Here is a 23,020-nt window from a genome sequence, read left to right on the forward strand (position 1 = left end):
TATCATGAAAAAAAAAACAGCATTACTACAGGAAATGCAGATGAAATACTTCTACACAGCTTAGTCACACATGTGCATAGAACACAATCTCATCCGTAAATACCTGAACCAGAAGTTGAAAGGTACTTACCCCACCACCAAATGGATTTAAAGAGAAGAGAAGAAGCAGGCACAGCGGCTGCCACTGGAGTTATTGTCAAGTCACCTGTGGCCTGGTGACAAGTGCACCCCGTGGGGGTCAGGGATGCACCACAGGGTAGTGAACCCTATAGCCGACTGCTGCGATCAGAGAGGAAGCGAACCCAAGATCGCCCAGGGCGTGGAGTCTAAGACCCAGCTTTGTGTTCACCAGAGCCTCTAGTGGTGAGGATGGCCTTCGCCGCAGCTGGATCCAGGTCGCGACCCCTGGGATCCCCTAGGTCACGCTACGCAGAGAGAGAGAGGAAGCAGCAGGTAGGATAAACGGTAGTGATGGGTAAGCCGAGGTCAGGGCAACAGGCAGACTAGGGTAACAGAGGGACAGGCAAAAGGTCAAGGGCACAGGCAAACAGGAGAAGTCAGGATTGAGCCAAAAACGGTACACAGGGCAGGAAGGTAATCGTAGCACACTGCAGACAGGAACTTGAGCAAACAACACTGATGAACAGCACTGCAGGCCTGTAGTGCAGCAGTTAATATAGACTTCCTGGGATGGCCTGGGTGGGGCCATACAGGAAGGAGAGGAAATAAGAAGGTAACCAGAACAGAGTCAGGCCTCTAATGGACAGATGGAAACAGGTAAGCTGCCAGACTATTGCATATCCATGACAGTTATCTTCTGAAAACAGCCACTTGCCTGAGGCGGCTCTAGGCTTTGTGAGGCCTTAGGCAAAACTTAGACATGAGGCCCCAATCACGCCTATAATGGGAAAAATAATTCAAGCAATAAAAAAAAAAAGCAAATTTTACGAGGCATCAGAGACCTCCCTAGCCCCCGCCTGCCCCAGTCCGCCCCTATTTCTTGGCGGGTTCAGCAGCGGTCGGCAGCTCCGCCTCCACCTCGACGAATCGTCTGCAGCAGGCAGCGCTCTATACGAAAAACAGTAATCCTCTACCAGCCCGGCCCGCTCACCCTGCCAGCTTGGGGACACTGACCGGGGACATTCCCTCCCATTCTACCACATACATCAGGCAAATTAGGCGGCGGCGAGTCCCCTGAAAGCGCGAAGCCTTTGGCGACCACCATCTTTGCCCAATTAGAAAGCCGCCTCTGCCTGGCTATCAAAGTCTTTCTGAAGCCTCGTACACACGACCGAGGAACTCGACGGGCGAAACACATCGTTTTGCTCGTCGAGTTCCTTGTTAGGCTGTCGAGGATCTTGGCGAGCTAATTTTCTCCATTCCCGTCGAGGAAATAGAGAACAGGCTCTCTTTTTGGCTCGACGAGATCCTCGACAGTTTCCTCGTCGAAAAGTGTACACACGACCGGTTTCCTCGGCTAAAAAAGAAAAAAACAGCAAGTTTCTTGCTGGTTTTTGCCGAGAAACTCGGACGTGTGTACGAGGCCTGAGTTTCTGAAGTAGATAGATCAGGAGAAATGATGAGCTTTGGGTTCAGGTCAGACTCAGTTGGACCTGAACCTGTGGGAAACTTCTGTCACATACCAGCCCAATCAGGTGCGACCATGGAATTTCCTACCCTGCACTTGGTGTCACCCATGGGGTAGTGTATGGAAACCATGGCTTCTGTGGAGTAGGGCTTCAGACCCAATGAAAGCATAACCTATATGATAGGTGTGCACAGCCTATTGCATTAGGGTGTGCACCCCAAAGTTTAAACACACATGAATTCCACCTGCAGTCACAGGGAGGAGGCTCTGGTGGTGGGAGACAGTTGATTGAGACCATATTATATTATACCCTAAATACAGGTGTAATGTGTTCCTAAGATTGAACCTAATATAATGGGGGCATTTACACTGGCACCCCCAACCACCCACCTGGTGCCGCCTTTGGATAATGCTAATGTACATGGGGTGATTAGGGTGTGCCCAGGCACACCCTGTTTGTTCACCTATGACCTGCGTGGCTATATTGTCTCATGACAGGTCTTCTTTATTAATAGAGTATTACAGTACCTCTGTATTGTCCTATATTCCTGGAACCTACAGTACACTGGAGGATATATGAGAACACATAGAACACACCGGAACCTGCATTCTCCAATAAAGAGGTTTATTATTAATATTATAGCAAAAATTAAGTTATAATTACCTCTAAAACAAAAAAATATATTCATGAAGAAAAATACAATCACAATTGCATGTATTTAAGTGAGGACTGGTCTTTATAAAGTTCTCCAAAAAAAACGCTGAGGTTATTGCTGGGATTTTCAACAACGCAAGCTGTTTGAGTACAAATCTCCTTTGAAAGACTATGGATTGCCATAATCAATAACGCCAACCTTTTCCCCAATGACTTGCAGTGTCACCACTAGACTATTGTGCATCGCTATAATTGTTTTGAGACGGATCACACAAAACTTCATCAGCCCACGCAATCCTGGGCGATTTCCAGTTGGGCAGCTCATGCAACTGAGAAACATGCCAACGTGCCTTGTTAACCAAACATAGCTTCAAATCCTATTGCCCCATACACACGATCTGATTTTCCGTCGGAAAAACCTTGGATGGTTTTTCCGACGGAATTCCGCTCAAGCTTGGCTTGCATACACACGGTCACACAAAAGTTCTCTGAACTTTTGACTGTCAAGACTGCGGTGACCTACATCACTATGATGAGCCGAGAAAATTAAGTTCAATGCTACTGAGCATACGTCGAATTGTTTCCGAGCAAATGCGTCGGAATTTTGCTACAGACGATCAGAATTTCCAATCAGAATTTTTCCTCCGAACAGAATTTTCCCGTCGGAAAAATTGAGAACCTGCTCTCAATCTTTTGCTGGTGGAAATTCCGACAGCAAAAGTCCGATGGAGCCTACAAACGATCGGAATTTCCAACCAAGAGCTCACATCTGACTTTTTCTGGCGGAATTTCTGACTGGGTGTACACGGCATAACGCTAGTCAACTATTTTGATAGAATGGAGAAGAGTTATAATTTCTGTCAAGTTTTTATTTCTGTCTATAAGGAAAAAGAACAAAATTGCCTCCAAAGCTGGCCATAGATGAATCGGTTTTCTTTCCTTCCACCACGGGTTGCAGGCAAGAAAATCACTTGATTCCCCAATCAACACAGTAAGTGTTGATGGGGGGGTCCTTCCCGCAGAGCTATTGTGTTCCCCAGGCCCGGACTGGGACAAAAAATAGGCCCGGGCATTTTGGATCGAGCAGCCTATGACATGTTAACGGGCCCTTTCCCCACTCTCCACATTGACGGAACCCAGCAGAGGTGTGTGTGTGGGGGGAGGGGGGGGGGTGGTGGAGCGAGGGAGGACCAGAAAAGAGCATGGGGGGGAGGAGAGCATAGGGAAAAACCTTCTTGAGAACATGGGGTGGGGCGAGAGCACAGGTGAGGTAGAGAACAGAGGGAGAACGAGGAGAGCACAAGGGGGCAACGGAGAGCATTGGGGACGTGGAGAGCATGGGGGACGTGGAGAGCACAGGGGGGCAGCGGAGAGCATGGGGGACGTGGAGAGCACAGGGGGGAAGTGGAGAGCACAGGGGGGCGGTGGAGAGCATGGGGGGAGGTGGAGTGCACAGGAGGGAAGTGGAAAGCACAGTGGGAGGTGGAGAGCACAGGGGGGTGGCGGAGAGCATGGGGGGATGTGGAGAGTGCAGAGAGAGTCACTCTGCACATGCTCAGTTTGCTGTGTATTGCTAGGGGAGTTTTGTTTTTTTTCTTGGGGGAGTGCATGTGATCAGCACATGGCCAATCAGCACTGTCCAGACAGAGGGTCAGGGGTCCTGTAGCCTCATAGGACAATCAGGGGAGAATGTAAACTCCTCCTACAAGTTTTAACCAGACACCGATAGAAGTCACAAGACTGCTATATACTGCTGATGAGAAAAGTTATTTAGCAGTTTATATTTATTAAAACGATTGTATTTGCATGTTTTGTGTACAGTGGGAGACCAGATATAGTGAATGCAGGGTCCTGGGTTTAGTAAGACTTTAAGTGTATCTTTCAGATTACAGTTGAATTGAGATAAACACCTTGGCCCAGATTCACAGAGCACTTACGCCGACGTATAACAAGTTACGCCGACGTAAGTGCAAATGTGCGCCGTCGTATCTGTGCGCCAGACCCACAAACTAAAAACAGGCTTCACCCCGCCGACGTAACTTGCCTAAGCCGGCATAGGGTGGGCGCATATTTAGGCTGGATGCATGATGGCGCTCCCATTGATCAGCCATTCAAATATGCAAATGAGGGAAATACGGCGATTCACGAACCTGCGTGCGTTCCTCAACCTTCGATGACTGGTCAACAATAACTGATCTACAATAAGTATTTAATACAAAGGTTGCATGTTGGTGGTTGTAGTTCCTCAACCCTTGATGACTGATCTGTATAACCCCTTAATCCAAAGATTGCATGTTGGTGGTTGTATTTCCTCCAACTTTGATGAGTGATCTACAATAACGCTTTAATACAAAGGTTTCGTGTTAGTGGTTGTAGCTCCTCAACCTTCGATGACTGGTCAACAATAACTGATCTACAATAAATCTTTAATACAAAGGTTGCATGTTGGTGGTTGTAGCTCCTCAACCTTTGATGACTGATCTGCATAACCCCTTGATGCAAAGGTTGCATCTTGGTGGTTGTATTTCCTCCAGCTTTGATGACTGATCTGCATAACCCCTTAATGGAAAGGTTGTATGTTGGTGGCTGTAGTTCCTCAACCCTTGATGACTAGCCAATAATAATTTATTCACAATAACTCTTTAATTCAAAAGTTGCACATTGGCGGTTGTATTTCCTCCAGCTTTGATGACTGATCTACAATAACGCTTTAATACTAAGGTTTCATATTGGTGGTTGTAGTTCCTCAACCTTCGATGACTGGTCAACAATAACTGATCTACAATAAATCTTTAATACAAAGGTTGCATGTTGGTGGTTGTAGCTCCTCAACCTTTGATGACTGATCTGCATAACCCCTTGATGCAAAGGTTGCATCTTGGTGGTTGTATTTCCTCCAGCTTTGATGACTGATCTGCATAACCCCTTAATGGAAAGGTTGTATGTTGGTGGTTGTAGTTCCTCAACCCTTGATGACTAGCCAATAATAATTTATTCACAATAACTCTTTAATTCAAAAGTTGCACATTGGCGGTTGTATTTCCTCCAGCTTTGATGACTGATCTACAATAACGCTTTAATACTAAGGTTTCATATTGGTGGTTGTAGTTCCTCAACCTTCGATGACTGGTCAACAATAACTGATCTACAATAAATCTTTAATACAAAGGTTGCATGTTGGTGGTTGTAGCTCCTCAACCGTTGATGACTGATCTGCATAACCCCTTGATGCAAAGGTTGCATGTTGGTGGTTGTATTTCCTCCAGCTTTGATTACTGATCTGCATAACCCCTTAATGCAAAGGTTGCATGTTGGTGGTTGTAGTTCCTCAACCCTTGATGACTGGCCAACAATAATTGATTCACAATAACTCTTTAATTCAAAAGTTGCACGTTGGTGGTTGTATTTCCTCCAGCTTTGATGACTGATCTACCATAACGCTTTATTACTAAGGTTTTATGTTGGTGGTTGTAGTTCCTCAACCTTCGATGACTGGTCAACAATAACTGATCTACAATAAGTCTTTAATACAAAGCTTGCATGTTGGTGGTTGTAGCTCCTTAACCTTTGATGACTGATCTGCATAACCCCTTGATGCAAAGGTTGCATGTTGGTGGTTGTATTTCCTCCAGCTTTGATGACTGATCTGCATAACCCCTTAATGCAAAGGTTGCATGTTGGTGGTTGTAGTTCCTCAACCCTTGATGACTAGCCAATAATAATTGATTCACAATAACTCTTTAATTCAAAAGTTGCACATTGGCGGTTGTATTTCCTCCAGCTTTGATGACTGATCTACAATAACGCTTTAATACTAGGGTTTTATGTTAGTGGTTGTAGTTCTTCAACCTTCGATGACTGGTCAACAATAACTGATCTACAATAAGTCTTTAATACAAAGATTGCATGTTGGTGGTTGTAGCTCCTCAACCTTTGATGACTGATCTACATAATCCCTTAATGCAAAGGTTCTATGTTGGTGGTTGTAGTTCCTCAACCTTCGATGACTGGTCAACAATACTGATCTACAATAAGTCTTCAATACAAAGGTTGCATGTTGGTGGTTGTAGCTCCTCAACCGTTGATGACTGATCTACAATAACGCTTTAATACTAGGGTTTTATGTTGGTGGTTGTAGTTCCTCAACCTTTGATGACTGGTCAACAATAACTGATCTACAATAAGTCTTCAATACAAAGGTTGCATGTTGGTGGTTGTAGCTCCTCAACCGTTGATAACTGATCTGCATAACCCTTTAATGCAAAGGTTCCATGTTGGTGGTTGTAGTTCCTCAACCTTTGACGACTGATCTACAATAACTCATTAATACGAAGGTTTAGGGTGCACTGCAAACATTAACACTGAAATGTACTTTATTTTTTCTATATGCGAACACCGTCACTAGCTAAATACAACAGGTACTTTCCATAATAACCCCAAGCTGAGTTATGTTAGAGAAATGAAGCAGATAACCGATCATGTGCAGCCAATAGCGTTGAGTATGAGGTGATTATATTCCCTTTCCCCAGCAGGATGCCGGGCTGTGTGATTCCCACCAATACACACTGACGGGGTGCAGAGAGTTATTACGGAGTTAGGTGAATTATACAGGACATAACTAGACACACTGTATTGCTCTACCCCAGGGAGGTGTTGTGTTATCTGTCGTCGTATCAAGCCGCACCACAAGTCGTAATCTAGTAGTCATTTCCCTCAGAACATGGTGAAATTAGCCAAGAGAAAAAAACGCCGGGTGGCCGAAAACCGCACAAACAATCCGGGAGAATGAGGGGAGGTTATGACTTCATAAGCTGCTATTATGTAAACAGAGCGCAGGCTCTGAGGGGTTAAACTATCCCCCCGAGGAGTGCAGACCTCTCATTCATGAATAATACATGGGCATCAGCAGAGATTTGTAGCTTTATTGACATGCGGCATCCTCTCCTCTGGGAGCGCGGTACAATAAGAAGAGAAAACATTATATGAAGCTGACACCATCACTCACCACGAAGAGCAGCGCTCAAGAGATGGAGAAAGCATCAAGCATAGCAGAACAGGTTATGTTACTCATGGGGGCCTGAAGACTGCACCATTCACTGGGGCCCAGAGTATATATCATTTACATAGACCAACAGACTGCATTACTCAAAGGGGCCCACAGACTGTGCCATCCACGTGGCACCACAGACGGTCTCACCCTTAGGTGTCCAATGACTACGTGGTTAATGCAAGACCATAGATTGCATCACTTACCGGGTCCACAGATTGCATCATCCAAAAGGACCGAAAAACTGCACCATCCATAGTGGACCACAAATTATGTCACGCATAGGAGCCTACAGATTATTCTAGCTACAGGAGCCCACAGACTGCTTCACTTACAGGCATAGGTGTCCGCAGCCTATTGCATTAGGGTGTGCACCCCAAAGCTCAAACGCACACTACTGATTACTCACCATGTAATTTCAGAAAGGGAAGGGGCTGATAAATACATATTTACTAGCCTCTTCCCGCACTCATCCTAAAACATCCCCGCAGCAACAGGCGGCAGGAGAGGAAAGGAGGGAAGCGGGCAGCCAGGGCAGCATGGGGGATCTGTGCTGCACAGGGTGATTCGGGTATGCGTTCTCTGGAACAAAGCAGAATAAGGATTCCTATCAGCGGAAATACGGGAGTATTTGAGTTGTTATGGTCAGAGACGGAGTCCATGTTTGAAAGACATGCGGCTTCTTTTGTTTAGCTTTCAGGTACAGGCACCCTGTCTCTACTCAGACACGCCCATAAGACTCCTTTAGCTTATATTCATTGGTTGTTTGTATTAACTCATCCTGTTGAAAGGATTTCCTATTAGGTCATTTCCTGTGTGGAAGTCATATCCTGTGATGTCACTTCCCATGGAGGAAGCGATTGGCTGCTGGAGCCATCACTTCCTGTTTGTCAATGCTTTTCTGATTTAGGAATAAAAAACAAAGCACACTGGTTGCTGGGGAGTCATGCTGATGGAACTGAGAACGTAAGCTCTGGTGATGTCTGTTTACTTACTCCCGCAGCCCATACCAGGAAGCGGCGGAGAAGATCGCGCTCTAAAACGGTAAGTACAACTTCGATTTTAAAACAACTAGCCGATTCCCCTAGACAAAATGAGCATCAATCTAAGGGTAACAATTTTTTTGAGGGGGAACTACCGATTTAAACATACGACGGGCTTAGATTCGGAGTTACGTCAGCGTATCTACTGATACGCCGGTGTAACTCTTTGTGAATCCGACCCTAAGGCCTCGTACAGACGAGCAAACATGTACGATGAAAACGGTCCGCGAGCCGTTTTCAGCGTACATGTCTGCCCGGAAATTTCTGTATGATGGCTGTACACACCATCATACAGAAATCCGCGCGTACTCGATACGCGGCGACGAGGCCGCGCCGTCGCCGCGACGATGACACGGCGACGTGCGCGGCCCTGGCAGTTCAATGCTTCCACGCATGCGGCGAAGTCATTCGACGCATGCGAGGGATGGTGGCCGCTCGGACATGTACGGTAGGTCTGTACAGACGACCGAACATGTCCAACGCACATGGTTTCCAGCGGGCATGTTTCTAAACATGTTTAGAAATATTTGCCTGCTCGAAAAAGGCCCGGCGGGCAAATGTACGCTGGAATCCTGTCCGCTCGGCTGTACAGACGACCGAACATGTCTGCTGAAACTGGTCCGCGGACCAGTTTCAGCAGACAGGTTCGGTCGTCTGTACGGGGCCTTAGTCTGTAGGGTTCAATATTGAGTTGGCTCACTCTTTGCAGAATAACAGCTTCAACTCTTCTGGGAAGGCCGTCCACAAGGTTTAGGAGTTTCAAGCTCACAACTTTGTGGGAACAGTTTGAGGATGGCCCCTTCCTGTTCCAACACAAGGCAAGGTCCATAAAGACACGGATGAGCGAGTTTGGGGTGGAGGAACTTGACTGGCCTCACCCCGATAGAACACCTTTGGGATAAATTAGAGCGGTGACTACGAGCCAGGCTTTCTCGTTCAACATCAGTGCCTGACCTCACAAATGCGCTTCCAGAAGAATGGTCAAACATTCCCATAGACACACTTTTCTAAACCTTGTGGACGGCCTTCCCAGAAGAGTTGAATCTGTTATAGCTGCAAAGGTTGGGCCAACTCAATATTGAACCCTACGGACTAAGGCCCCATACACACGAGAGAATTTATCCGCGAATACGGTCCAGCGGACCGTTTCCGCGGATAAATCCTCTCGAGGATTTCGGCGGATTTTCATGCGATGGAGTGTACACACCATCGCATTGAAATCCGCGCCGAAATCCTCTGGCGATGACGTGTCGCGCCGTTGCCGCGATTATGACGCGGCGACTTGCGCGACGCTGTCATATAAGGAATTACACGCATGCGTCTAATCATTACGACGCATGCGGGGGATCCCTTCGGATGGATGGATCCGGTGAGTCTATACAGACCAGCGGATCCATCCGTTGGGATGGATTCCAGCAGATGGATTTGTTTGGCATGTCAGCAAATATTCGATCTGCTGGAATCCATCCCAGGGGATAAATATCCGCGGAAATAGATCCGCTGGAGTGTACACACCATAGGATCTATCCGCTGAAACCCATTTGCTGGGATTTTTCAGCGGATGGATTCTATCGTGTGTACGGGGCCTAAGACTGGGATGCCATTAAAAGTTCATGTGTGTGTAAAGGCGGGCGTCCCAATACTTTTGACAATATAGTGTATACAGTACTTGGGGGGAAAATAAATATATATATATATATATATATATATATATATATATATATATATATATATATATATTTATTTATTTAAATACATTCCTCAGGACTTATGTATTTTGCACTTGTAGAAGAATGGCTCTCCCACTGTGCATTTTCCTAGCTAGTCATAAACGAAATAGGCGGCTGTCCATTTTCTCCTCTCACACAAGAGTACATTGGATACCTTTACAAAAGAGACATGGGACCACCATGGTGAACAATCACATCATAATAGAATTTCAGGTACATTAGTAATTTTGCATAGTACATTTTATTTTTCAAAAGCTCTCAAAGAACCCATAAAACAGCGTCACTCATAGCGATAGAGGGATAGTATTCAGAATTACCATAATCAATTTACAAATTAGTATAATATTACTAGGAAATTTCAAAGTAGCCTAACCGGAATTGTAATGCCGCGTACACACGACCGTTTTTCGGGTTGTAAAAAATGACGGGGCAGATTCACAGAGAATTAGATAGGCGCAGCGTATCAGAGATACGCTACGCCGCCGTACCTTACCTGGCGTAATTTCGAATCCTCAATGATTTTGTGCCGAAAGTTACGGCGGCGTAGTGTATTTCTGGCGGCGGAATTCAAATCGGCGATTAGGGGGCGTGATTCATTTAAATGAAGCGCGTCCCCGCACCGATTGAACTGCGCATGCTCTGTTTCGAAATTTCCCGCCGCGCTTTTTTGCGTGAAATGACGTCGCAACGACGTCATTTTTTTAACTTAGACGTGACTTACGTCCATCCCTATTCTTGAACGACTTACGCAAAAAAATAAATAAAAAAAATTTGCCGCGGGAACGACGGCCATACTTTAACATGGCAAGTCTATCTATACGCCGCAATATAGCAGCTTTAACTATATGCCGGAAAAAGCCGACTAGAGACGAAGTAAGAGAATGCGACGGCCGCGCGTACGTTGGTGGATCGTCGGAAAAAGCTAATTTGCATACCCGACGCGGAAAACGACGCGAACTCCACCCAGCGGACGCCGAAGTAGATGCGCCGGCGTACTTTCTCTCTGGATCTGGCCCGACGTTTTTAAGGGTCTAGAAAAAACAACGTTTTTTTCAACCCGATCATTAAAACGACCTTGCCTACACACGATCATGAAAAAAAAGTGCTCTAGCAAAGCGCAGTGACGTACAACACGTACAACGGCACTATAAAGGGGAAGTTCCATGCGGATGGCGCCACCCTTTGGGCTGCTTTAGCTGATTTTGTATTAGTAAAAGACGATTCGCGCTTTTCTGTCTGTTACAGCGTGATGAATGTGCTTACTCCATTACAAATGCTAGTTTTACCAGAACGAGCGCTCCCGACTCATAACTTGCTTCTGAGAATGCGCGTTTTTTTCACGTAGTTAAAGCCCACACACGACCATTTTTTACAACCTTAAAAACGTCAACGTTAAAAATGTTGTGAAAAAATAGAGCATGTTCGAAATTTTTAATGGTCATTTTTTTAGATCGTGAAAAATGCTCTGGAGCCCACACACGATCGTTTTTAAAGACATTAAAAAAAAAACTTAATTTTTTAAAACCCGAAAAACGGTCGTGTGTACGCGGCATTATTCTTTAAAGAAAGTCCAGCAATGACTTCTGATAAATCAGTGACTTCTGATAAAATACATTTCAAGTACTATCATCATTAGCAACATGAACAAGATGATACATGGCATCAAAACACAATTGGCTCACAGTAACCAATCAGATTCAAATACGCATTTTTCCAGTAGAGGTTCGGATTTCATTGGTTGCTATTACCAGTAAAGAATGTTGAAAGCCTTTCTTCTTCTCTTATCACCAAGGTACGAAAGTCCTAAGTTTGCTTCCTATTGGTCCAGAGCCATTAAAGGTAGGGTTGTCCCGATACCGATACCAGTATCGGTATCGGGACCGATACCGAGTATTTGCAGGAGTACTTGTACTCCCGCAAATGCCCCCGATGCCTGAATAGAATACTTGCCCCCCCCCGCCGCCGCGTTAATCAGCGTGCAGGGAACATTACAGGCAGCTTTCGTTTGAATAGTTGTAATCCCCGCCGCGCCGTGTATAGACACTCCCCCTTGCTCGGGATTGTACGGATCTGTGTGGTCAAATGTCATCAGGTGTGGTTAAGTGTCATCGGGTGTGGTAAAGTGTGGTCAAGTGTGGTCAAGTGTTATCAAGTGTGGTCAAGTGTGATCAAGTGTGGTCAGGTGTGGTCAAGTGTGGTCAGGTGTGGTCAAGTGTGGTCAAGTGTGGTCAGGTGTGGTCAGGTGTGGTCAAGTGTGGTCAGGTGCGGTCAGGTGCGGTCAAGTGTGATCAGGTGTCGTCAAGGGTGGTCACGTATGGTCAGGTGTCACCAGGTGTCGCCAGGTGTGGTCAAGTGTTGTCAAACATTGGGCATATATAGGTAGATTCACACACAATAGCCTAAACTTGCGGCGGCGTAGCTTAGCGTGTTTAGGCTACGCCGCTGTAAGTTAGCTAGGCAAGTACATGATTCACAATGTACTTGCCTGCTATGTTACGGCGGCGTAGCCTAAAGCGGGCGGGCGTAAGGGCGCCGAATTCAAATGTGTGTTAGGGGGGCGTGTTGTATGCTAATTGTGCTTGACCTTACGTTTTTTACGTTTTCTTTAACTGCGCATGCGCCGGGCGCCTACATTTCCCAGTGTGCATTGCGGCTAAGTACGCTGTACAGACCTATTGATTTTGACGTGGACGTAAACAACGTAAATCCAGATTCATGGAGGACTTACGCAAACGACGTAAAAAAAAAACGAATTTCGACGCGGTAACGGCGGCCATACTTGACATTACTATTCCACTAGGGCCTAGCTCTAACTTTACGCGGCCTATCTCTTACGTAAACGGCGTAAAAGTACTGCGTCGGCCGCGCTTACGTTCGTGAATCGGCGTATCTCCTCATTTACATATTCTACGCTGATCGCAATGGAAGCGCCACCTAGCGGCAATCCAAAATATTGCAATCTAAGAAAGGACGGCGCAAGCCGTCGTATCTTAGATATGTTTAAGCGTATCTCTGTTTGAGCATACGCTTAAACATAAGTCGGCGTAGATTCTGAGTTAGGTCGGCTTATCTACTGATAAGCCGGCCTAACTCTTTGTGAATCTACCTAATAGTATATAGAGGGCTAAGGACTCACTGCACCCCCATGTACCACCACTGGGGTGTGACAACTGGACACTCAGGAAACTAATGCTGTACCATGGGTGGAAGAGAAGAGAATAATCCTCACCTCGTACCAGAATGTACCGGCTTTTTTACTTTCTCTTTGGTTTGAGAGATTCAGTAGCATTGGAACAGAAGGCCAGTATAAGCTTTGGAGGCAATTGGGTAAACTTGTTACTTTGCTCTGCAATGGCAAAGCATCGGCTGACTTTAAACTGTAATCATGTTCAGGCTCTACAGATGACCATATATACAGTCCTGATCAAAAGTTTAAGACCACTTGAAAAATGGCAAAAAATCATATTTTACATTGTTGGATCTTAACAAGGTTCCAAGTAGAGCTTCAACATGCAACACGAAGAAATGAGAGCGAGACAAAACATTTTTTGAGCATTCAATTAATTGAAAATAACGAATAAACTGAAACCGGCTGTTTTTCAGCTGATCAAAAGTTTAGGACCACACCTCCAAAAAAAAAACTAAACCCCCCCAAAACAGAAATCCAACTTCCAAACATGAGCTCAGTAATGAGTAGCTCCGCCGTTATTGTTGATCACTTCAAAAATGTGTTTCGGCATGCTTGATGCCTCGCGTTTCCATGGGGTGAGTGGGGACATTTCTCCAAGTGGTTAAGACAGCCGCACGAAGGCCATCTACTGTCTGGAACTGTTGTCCATTTTTGTAAACTTCCCTTGCCACCCATCCCCAAAGGTTCTCAATTGGATTTCGATCAGGGGAACACGCAGGATGGGCCAAAAGAGTGATGTTCTCCTCCTGGAAGAAGTCCCTTGTCCTGCGGGCATTGTGTACTATAGCGTTGTCCTGTGTCATTACCACACAGACGAGGGCCCTCAGTGACGAGGAATGCTCTCTGCAACATCTGGACATAGCCAGCGCCCGTTTGACGCCCCTGCACTTCCTGAAGCTCCATTGTTCCACTGAAGGAAAAAGCACCCCAGACCATTATGGCGCCCCCTCCACTGTGGCGCGTAGAAAACATCTCCGGTGGGATCTGCTTGTCATGCCAGTAACATTGGAAACCATCAGGACCATCAAGGTTCCATTTTTTCTCCTCAGAGAATAAAACTTTCTTCCACCTTTTGAATGTCCCATGTTTGGCGCTCTCTTGCAAAGTCCAAACGAGCAGTTCTGTGGCGTTCAAGGAGACAAGGTTTTTGAAGACGTTTTTTGTTTTTGAAGCCCTTCAGTCTCAGATGCCGTCTGATGGTTATGGGGCTGCAGTCAGCACCAGTAAGGGCCTTTATTTGGGTCGAGGACTGTCCAGTGTCTTGATGAGAGACCCTGCTTATGCAGTTCAGCAACCCGACCACGTTCAAAAAGGGAGAGTTTTTATGTCTTTGCCATCACAACGTGTGACTACCTGACAGAGAATGACAAGGAATCCACATCTTTCCACAGATTTGGCCTTTTAAAGGCATGTGGTCCTAAACTTTTGATCAGCTGAAAAACAGCCTGTTTCAGTTTATTCGTTGTTTTTAATTAATTGAATGCTCAAAAAATGTTTTGTCTCACTCTCATTTCTTCTTGTTGTATGTTGAAGCTCTACTTGGAACCTTGTTAAGAGAGACACGGAGCAAACAGAGTTTGGGGGAGTGACGGCATGACAGGGTGGGACTGGCCGTAGGTGATAGGCTCTTTTGAGTGAAGGAGAGGGCTAGTCTGTGAGGGGGCGGCAGAGGTGGCTGGCGCAGAGGAAGTGACGTTTAGTCCATTTTCAACAGGGAAGAAGCTGCCCACCCACCCTCCCTGGTTTTAGACCTTCTGGTGGGCGGTTTTGGGTCTATGTAAGACGAGAAAAGGCTGGAAGTAGGGGTAGAAAAAGGTTGTACCCATAAGTGGTATGGGGGTTATTGGGTACCTTTCGGTTGATGTCGGTTAACCAGGAAGGGGTTAAAGTGTTAGGTCACTGAGGACGGTTATACTGCCTCTGAGTCTGTGTCTTGCGACTGTGCATACCTCCCAGCATTTAAAAAGTCCACTGCGGGACAGTTGTTGAGAGCGGGGGGGGTGATCGCAAAGTTGTTGAGCGAGGGGGGAGGTCGAAGTTGTTGAGCGGGGGGGGGGGGGGGTCGAAGTTGTTGAGAGGGGGGGATCGAAGCTGTTGTGAGCGGGGGGGGGGTCGAAGTTGTTGAGCGGGGGGGGGGACGAAGTGGATGCCTCTTATCTTTGTTGCACAGAATGTTTCCTCCCTCAGCAGTCATCGACGCGTCGCAGTACATTCAGCTATGCCCGCCTCCTCCAATAGTACGGCTGCTGTTCAGCTCTGCCCCCTCCTCCGATATGACAGCTGCCATTCAGCTCCGCCCACCTCCTCCAGCAGTACTGCCCATTCAGCTCCGCCCGCCTCCTCCTACAGTACTGAGCAGGGGGGGAGCTTGGATCCTCTGTGCGGGAAATTTAACCCTTTTGCGGGACTGCGGGAATATGCAGTCAGTGCGGGATAATCTCGCAGAATCCGTGCTTGTTGGGAGGTATGGACTGGGGCCTAGGTAATAATTGTTGTCCCAGTATCCAAGTTGAGTCGGGTGGTCTCCTAGACCACCAAGTGTTTGAAAATGTGTATATAGTTATTTAAAAGTTATTTAAACGGTTATTTAAGTTAAATTTTGAAATGGTTAAATAAAAAGGCCGCAAGGCCAATTTTACTCCACAACGTGGTGCCTTGTATAATTGGGTTTTGTGGGGTAAAGTATAAGGGGGTTGGGGTCTTGTAGATAATGGGTAAAGTGTCACTAGGATCGGTCCTTAACATGTCAAGATCCAACAATGTAAAATATGACTTTTTTTTGCCATTTCTCAAGTGGTCTTAAACTTTTGATCAGGACTGTATATGTGATCACATCATTGCTTATTTTAAAGGGCTCAGATCACAAGGCACCCCACCATGCACAGAGTCATTTCAGTTTGACATTTTCCCACCTGATACAACCTGCGAAGAGTTGACGGTTGTCATGGAAAGGCTGCTTTGCTGTAGTGCGGAGGACGGCACAACTATTCCTTGTGGGTTGTTGGACAGAACGGACATCGCGTTGGGAGAATTCTGTAACAAGTCCTAAAATGACAAGAGAAGGAAGTACATTTGCTCAACTGGTTTCCAAGAAAGATAGAATAAATGGGTATTTTTTTTAAAATCAATGCAGTACTTACCGTTTTAGAGATAGATGTTCTCCCGCCGCTTCCGGGTATAGGCTGCGGGACTGAGCGTTCCTATTTGATTGACAGCCTTCCGACCGTCGCATACAGCGTGTCACGAGTTTCCGAAAGTAGCCGAACGTCGGTGCGCAGGCGCCGTATAGAGCCGCACCGACGTTCGGCTTCTTTCGGCAACTGGTGACGCGCTGTATGCCGACCGTCGGAAGGCTGTCAATCAAATAGGAAAGCCCAGTCCCGAAGATCATACCCGGAAGCAGCGGGAGAACTTCTATCTCTAAAACGGTAAGTACGGCATTGATTTTTAAAAAAATACCCGTTTCTGCTCCCCTTAATTAGCCTAAATCTAATGTTAAACATTTTTTTTCGGGTGAACTCTCGCTTTAAATACATTTTCAGGTTCAGGGAACCCCTGCTAATAGTTACTATGCCGAATGTTCACAGAACATTGGTCACTTATATACGTGGTCTCCAAACTGCGGCCCTGGGTACGAGTGAGGCTGCATTGATGGGTGCTGGTGAAACTGCATTTGATGGGTGCTGGTGTAGGCTGCATTGATGGGCGGTGGTGTAGGCTGCATTGATGGGCGCTGGCGAGGCTGCAATTGATGGGCGCTGGTGGGGCTGCATTTGATGGGCACTTCATTAAAAAGGTGGGGTATACATGGGCAGGGCAAAGGGGTGGAGTCAGGGGTGGAGAAATAGGAGCGTGGCAAAATGAGGTTTTGCTTAGGGTGTCAAAAATCCTTGCACCAGCCCTGCTCAAAGGCTATAGGTGCTATATGTGACACTTTGGCGCCCCCTCCCCTCTGGCGCCTGGGTGCATGTGCACCCCGTGCACCACGTCTCGGATCGGCCCTGTATAGGTTTGCTAGCAGTGCATTGTTTCTTATTACAATCCTGATAGCATTCTGAAGATTGAACCCAACACAGAAAACTCAGCAGAAAGTTGAGTTTTACTTTAAATGAGGCCTAATATAAGAGGCTTATGGTTATTATGAGCCTACAATGGAAGGTGAGAAGCAGAAGACAGACTTATCCATGAAATATATACATTGGCCTGGATTCAAGAAGCAATTGCGCCTGTGTAACCATAGGTTACACAGCGCAATTGCTTACTTGCCCCGGCGTAACGAATGCTCCTGATTCAGGAACCTCGTTACGCCGACTGCAGCCTAAGATATGCGCGGCATAAGGCTCTTATGCCCGCATATCTTAGGCTGCATTCTTGCGATGGCCGCTAGGTGGCGTTCCCGTTGTGCTCAGCGTATAGTATGCAAATTGCATACTAACGCCAATTCACAACGTTGCGCGAGCCCTGCGTACGTAGTTTACGTCGTTTCCGTGCGGCGGTTTTCGCGTAAGGCTGCCCCTGCTATTAGCAGGCGGAGCCAATGTTACGTATACCCGTCGTTCCCGCGTCGCGAAATTTAAAATGTACGTACTTTGCGTAAATGATTCGTGAATGGCGCTGGACGCCATTCACGTTTACTTTGAAGCAAATGACGTCCGTGCGACGTCATTTGCCGCAATGCACGTCGGGAAAGTTTCCCGACGGAGCATGCGCTCTACGATCGGCGCGGGAACGCGCCTAATTTAAATGATTCCCGCCCCCTACGGGATCATTTAAATTGCGCGCGCTTACGCCGGGCATTTTGCCGGCACGCCCTCGCAATTTACGGAGCTACTGCTCCGTGAATCAAGGGCAGCGCAGAAAATTTGCGGGGGCGCAGGGCAAAAACGTTGCCCTGCGCCTCCGTAAAATATGCGCAATTCTACCTGAATCCGGGCCATTGTTCAGAAAATATTACTATAAAAATATAGGCCCAGATTCTCATACATTCGCGCTGCTCCTGGGCAGCGTAATGTATGAGCTCTACGTTACACCGCCGCAGGTCTACAGGTTTAAATCCTGATTCTCAGAACACTTACCTGTAAACTTGCGGCGGTGTATCGTTAGATTGCTCGGCGCAAGCCCGCCCAATTCAAATGGGGCGGGCACCATTTAAATTAGGCGCGCTCCCGTGCCGAGCGTACTGCGCATGCTCCGTCGGGTAAATTACCCGACGTGCATTGCGCTAAATGACGTCGCCCCGACGTCATTTGCCTAGATGTATACGTAAATGGCGTCCAGCGCCATTCACGGACGTCTTACGCAAACTACGTAATTTTGATTCAATTCGACGCGGGAACGACGGCCATAGTTAACATTGGTTGCCCCTGCTAATAGCAGGGGCAACCTTACGCGTCGGGTACGCTACGCAAACGACGTTAATTCGCTGCGTCGACCTCGCGTATGTTCGGGAATCGCCGTACTTACCTCATTTGCATAGACGACGGGGAAAAGCGACGATGCGACACCTAGCGGCGGGAAAAAAAATTACTTTTAAGATCTGACAGCGTAACAGCCTTACGCTTGTCAGATCTAATGGGTACCTATGCGCAACTGATTCTAAGAATCAGTCGCATAGATACCCGGGGCCAGATGAGGAGTTACGACGGCGCTAATGGTGTTGCGCCGTCGTAACGCCTTCGAGAATCTGGACCATATAGCGTAAAAATTTTTTATTTATGTCGGATCGAGTCTGAATTAAAAAAGAAAACTTCCACTTCCAGCCATGGACTATTTATTACAAATCATAATATATTTATTTTCTGCCAGGATCTGGAGGTGCTTTTTTTTTTTTTTTTTTTTTTTGCGAGAGCTTAAATCCTCATTACGTTTCCTGACCAATGCATTCTAATTAGATCAACATTTAAAAAAAAATAAAAAAATAAAAAAACTATTCACAACAGCCACAGGACAGCTTTACATCTCATTAACTTCTCACTTCCTATTTTCAGCCGAATTACTGATAAAAATGTGCATCTCCATTTTCCCGAGCGCGCAGCCCCACCGCTTCATATCTAACATCTCTCTTGTCGCCCGGGATGCGAGCCGTTGCCGTGGCAACCTGCAATAATAGAAGCTAATAAATTACAAACGAGATGCTCGTTGAGCAATTATTGTCGTCCTTTATGCAAGTTTCTTGCTAATTTCGCTCATAAGGGAAGGCGCAATAAGCAGAGACGGCGTGAGAAGTCTCTTTTTCCAGAGGATATTAGCAAACAAGAGGAAGAAAAAAGCCCCCTCTCCCTACTTCTAAAATCAGTGATTAAGTGGTTCTGTTATTTCAGGATGTCTAAATTAGATTTTTTTTTTTTTGTGTGCCATTATTTATTTGTATTTTTGAGGCGATCCTGGGAGGAAAAAGGAAAATGAAAGAAAATTTGCTCATAATGAATATATCTTTTCATGTAGAGCGCATCAAATATTCCTGATATCATCTCCAGTGTCGGCGCATACAATATTTAAATATTCTCTGCAGCCCATAAAACGCACAACACAAAAGGCTGCTGGATTTGTGACTGCTGATCGGAGGGGGGAGATAGCCGGGGTATTGTTGTGACACAGTGTGAAAGCATGGACGGCCAGTTAAGTGTACGAGTTGTGTAATAACGGCTAGGCCTCAGATTTAAACCGGTTGTAAACCCTCTCTGACCACTTGCACCTACACAGGCCCGTCGCTACAGGACAGGCAAAACAAACAATTGCTTGGGGCCCCCCAAGCTGGCGTGGGGCCCCCAACATCCCCTTCCCAGGCTGTAGCGTGGCCGAGCTCCTCTTTCTGCCTCCTGGAGTCCTGTCAGTCCGACCAGGTACCGCGCACGGTACAGGAGATTCAGTTTCCTGTTCCCGGCCGGACTGACAGGAAGTGCACACTGAGTGCGCACTTCCTGTCAGTCCGGCCGGGAACACATGAAACTGAATCTCCTGTACCGCACGGTACCCGGCCCTGGGACTATCTGATAGGGGACTGGGGACCCATAATGATAGAACACTGGACTAAAAGGAGGAAGAGGAGCTCGGCCACACTACAGCGGCAGCCTACAGGGGAAAAGGGGAGGTGAGAATAGAAAAACATAGGGACTGGGGGGGGGGGGGAGTGAGAACATGGGTGTAAAAAAATTGTGAAGCGCTAACGTAGGCTTTGCGTGCGGGGGGGGGGTGCTTGGGGGCCCCCATTTTGCTTGGGGCACCCAAATTCCTTCAAACGGCCCTGCACCTACAGGTAAGCCTACATTAAGGCTTACCTGTAGGTGCTTGCAATATCTCCTTAACCTACATGGTTAAGGAGATATTTGCAGAAAATCGGGCACCGATGTCTGTGGCGCATGCACGCCGTAGACAACTGAGCGCGCCGGGTCTTGAATGGGAGCCTGCCGGAAAGTGCCGGAAATGTGCGCGGGGATCGTGCTGTTCGAGTGATGTCATCGCCGCTCCGGCCAGTCACAGCGGCTCAAACTCTGCCAGTTCGCCCCATCAAATGCAGCCAGTTTGCCCCATCAAATGCAGCCAGTTTGCCCCATCAAATGATGCCAGTTTGCCCCCATCAAATGCAGCCAGTTTGCCCCATCAAATGATGCCAGTTTGCCCCATCAAATACAGCCAGTTGGCCCCATCAAATGATGCCAGTTTGCCCCATCAAATGATGCCAGTTTGCCCCATCAAATGATGCCAGTTTGCCCCATCAAATGCAGCCAGTTGGCCCCATCAAATGCAGCCAGTTGGCCCCATCAAATGATGCCAGTTTGCCCCATCAAATGCAGCCAGTTGGCCCCCCCCCCCCCTCCCGCCCGGCACTTACCTTTCTCAGGTCAGCGCCGTCCTCCACGTTCCCTCCGAGTCCTCGATGTCTTCTCCTGTCCTCTTCATGTCATCTCTGCTATGATTGGACGCCTGATAGGCGTCCAATCACAGCGCCTGTCGCTTCAGCCAATCAGGTGACTGGTAACACAGCACTGTTTAAACAGGGAACGCACAGCAGTGCGCCCTCTGCTTAACAATTTGGAAGCCTATTATAGCCCGCAGGCTCCAATTAGGAAGCCTATTAGAGCCGATGGCTCTAGATAAGGCACTTCCAAAACACCCCCACCGCTGTAATTCAGATGGCCAGCGCTCGACAAGGGGCCGGACACCTGAATAGGGGGAGGCAGCGGCGACAATAGATTCATGCAATGCATGTTGATTGTTGATTGACGGGTGCAGGAAAGAGGGGGCGGCGCTCCTGCGCCCACTATGGACACACCACCACTGGTGGTTGAGTTCATGGCATCTTATGTTTGGGCCAATCATCTATTTTCATTAGGTATGTAGTGTGGGATGTTTCTAATGAGTTCTGACTTGGAGTCTCTGTGGCCTTCAATTCAATCTTCATACAACAAAGTATCTACTCTGATCAGGGCCGCCATCAGGAATTATGGGGCCCCTTACACAGCTTCAGGCATGGCCCCCTGGGGCAGAGAACCAGTGGGGGGGGGGGGGTGCTGCCGCCTGAAATTGAGAAGCGGGGGGGCTACCGCGAATTGAGCAGCAGGGGGGGGGCCCTTTACAAAAAAGAAGAAATAAAGAAAAATATATAAAAAAAAAAGGGGGATAGCCATCCGGGGCCCTGGGGACCTCTGGGCCCTTTAATAAAAAGAAATAAAAAATATATATATAGTTTTTTTTAAAGGGGGGTTGCCACCTGGGCCCTTTAATATTTTTTTCTTTTTTTTAATGAAAATAAATGACAAAAAAAGAGGGGTTGCCATCCGGGACCTCTGGGCCCTTTAATAAAAAATACAAAAATAAACCTCTGGGCCCTTTAATAAAAAATAAATAAAAAACATATATATAAAAAAATAAAAAATTAAACATTTATAAAAAAAAAGGGGGGGGTTGCCATCCAGGGCCCTGTGGACCTCTGGGCCCTTTAATAATAATAATAAAAAAATATATATATAAACAAAAATAAAAAAATAAACATTTATAAAAAAAATTAAAAAGGGGGTTTGCCACATGGGGCCCTGGGGACCTCTGAGCCCTTTAAATAAAAAAATATATATATGTAAAAAAAAAAAGAAATAAAAAGAATATACATTTTTTTTATATATATAAAAAAGGGGGGGGGGTTGCCATCTGGGGCCCTGGGGACCTCTGGGCCCTTTAATAATAATAATAATAATAATAATAATTAAATAAATATATATATATATATATATATATATATATATATATATATATATACAGAGCTTTTTTTCTCAGAAAATAGGTGCAGGAACTCAACCACGACCCCGTTCAGATTTCACAAACAGTAGAAGGGTCTTAAAGGGGCATTAAATACCAGAATTGCATTACATACAGAGAGCAGAGTTCAGGGGGTTACACACAGAGTGCAGAGCTGTCACTAGTAAACACAGAAACCAGACTTCTGTGTTTACAAGTGATTGCGGTGAGCGGGCACCAAAGGGTCTGAGCCAAAGGTGGTGGAACTGAGTTCCCCCAAGTTCCCACTGAAAAAAAGCCCTGTATATATATATATATATATATATATATATATATATATATATATATATATATATATATATATAAATTTATAAAAAAATATGAAAAAAGGGGGGTTGTCATCTGGGGCCCTGGGGATCTCCGGGGCCCTGGGGACCTCCAGACCCCCTTTTTTTTTTAAAGGGGGTTGCCATCCGGGCCCCTGGGGACCTCTGGGCCCTTTAATAATAATAATAATAATAATAATAATTAAATAT

At 46.4% G+C, this 23,020-nt stretch overlaps 1 protein-coding gene across 3 annotated transcripts in view; it reads right to left on the minus strand.

Annotated features, from left to right (window-relative positions):
- PKNOX2 (PBX/knotted 1 homeobox 2) overlaps positions 1 to 23,020 on the minus strand; it is a 524,525-nt gene that overhangs the window by 44,347 nt on the left and 457,158 nt on the right. For all 3 annotated transcript variants that reach the window (XM_040326438.1, XM_040326439.1, XM_040326437.1), the window contains one exon: positions 16,166 to 16,298. In XM_040326438.1, coding sequence (XP_040182372.1) covers positions 16,166 to 16,298 — 133 coding nt within the window. The remainder of the gene's footprint in view (positions 1 to 16,165; positions 16,299 to 23,020) is intronic.

Source organism: Rana temporaria, chromosome 10 (genome assembly GCF_905171775.1).
Source record: "Rana temporaria chromosome 10, aRanTem1.1, whole genome shotgun sequence".
Classification (NCBI taxonomy): Eukaryota; Metazoa; Chordata; class Amphibia; order Anura; family Ranidae; genus Rana; species Rana temporaria.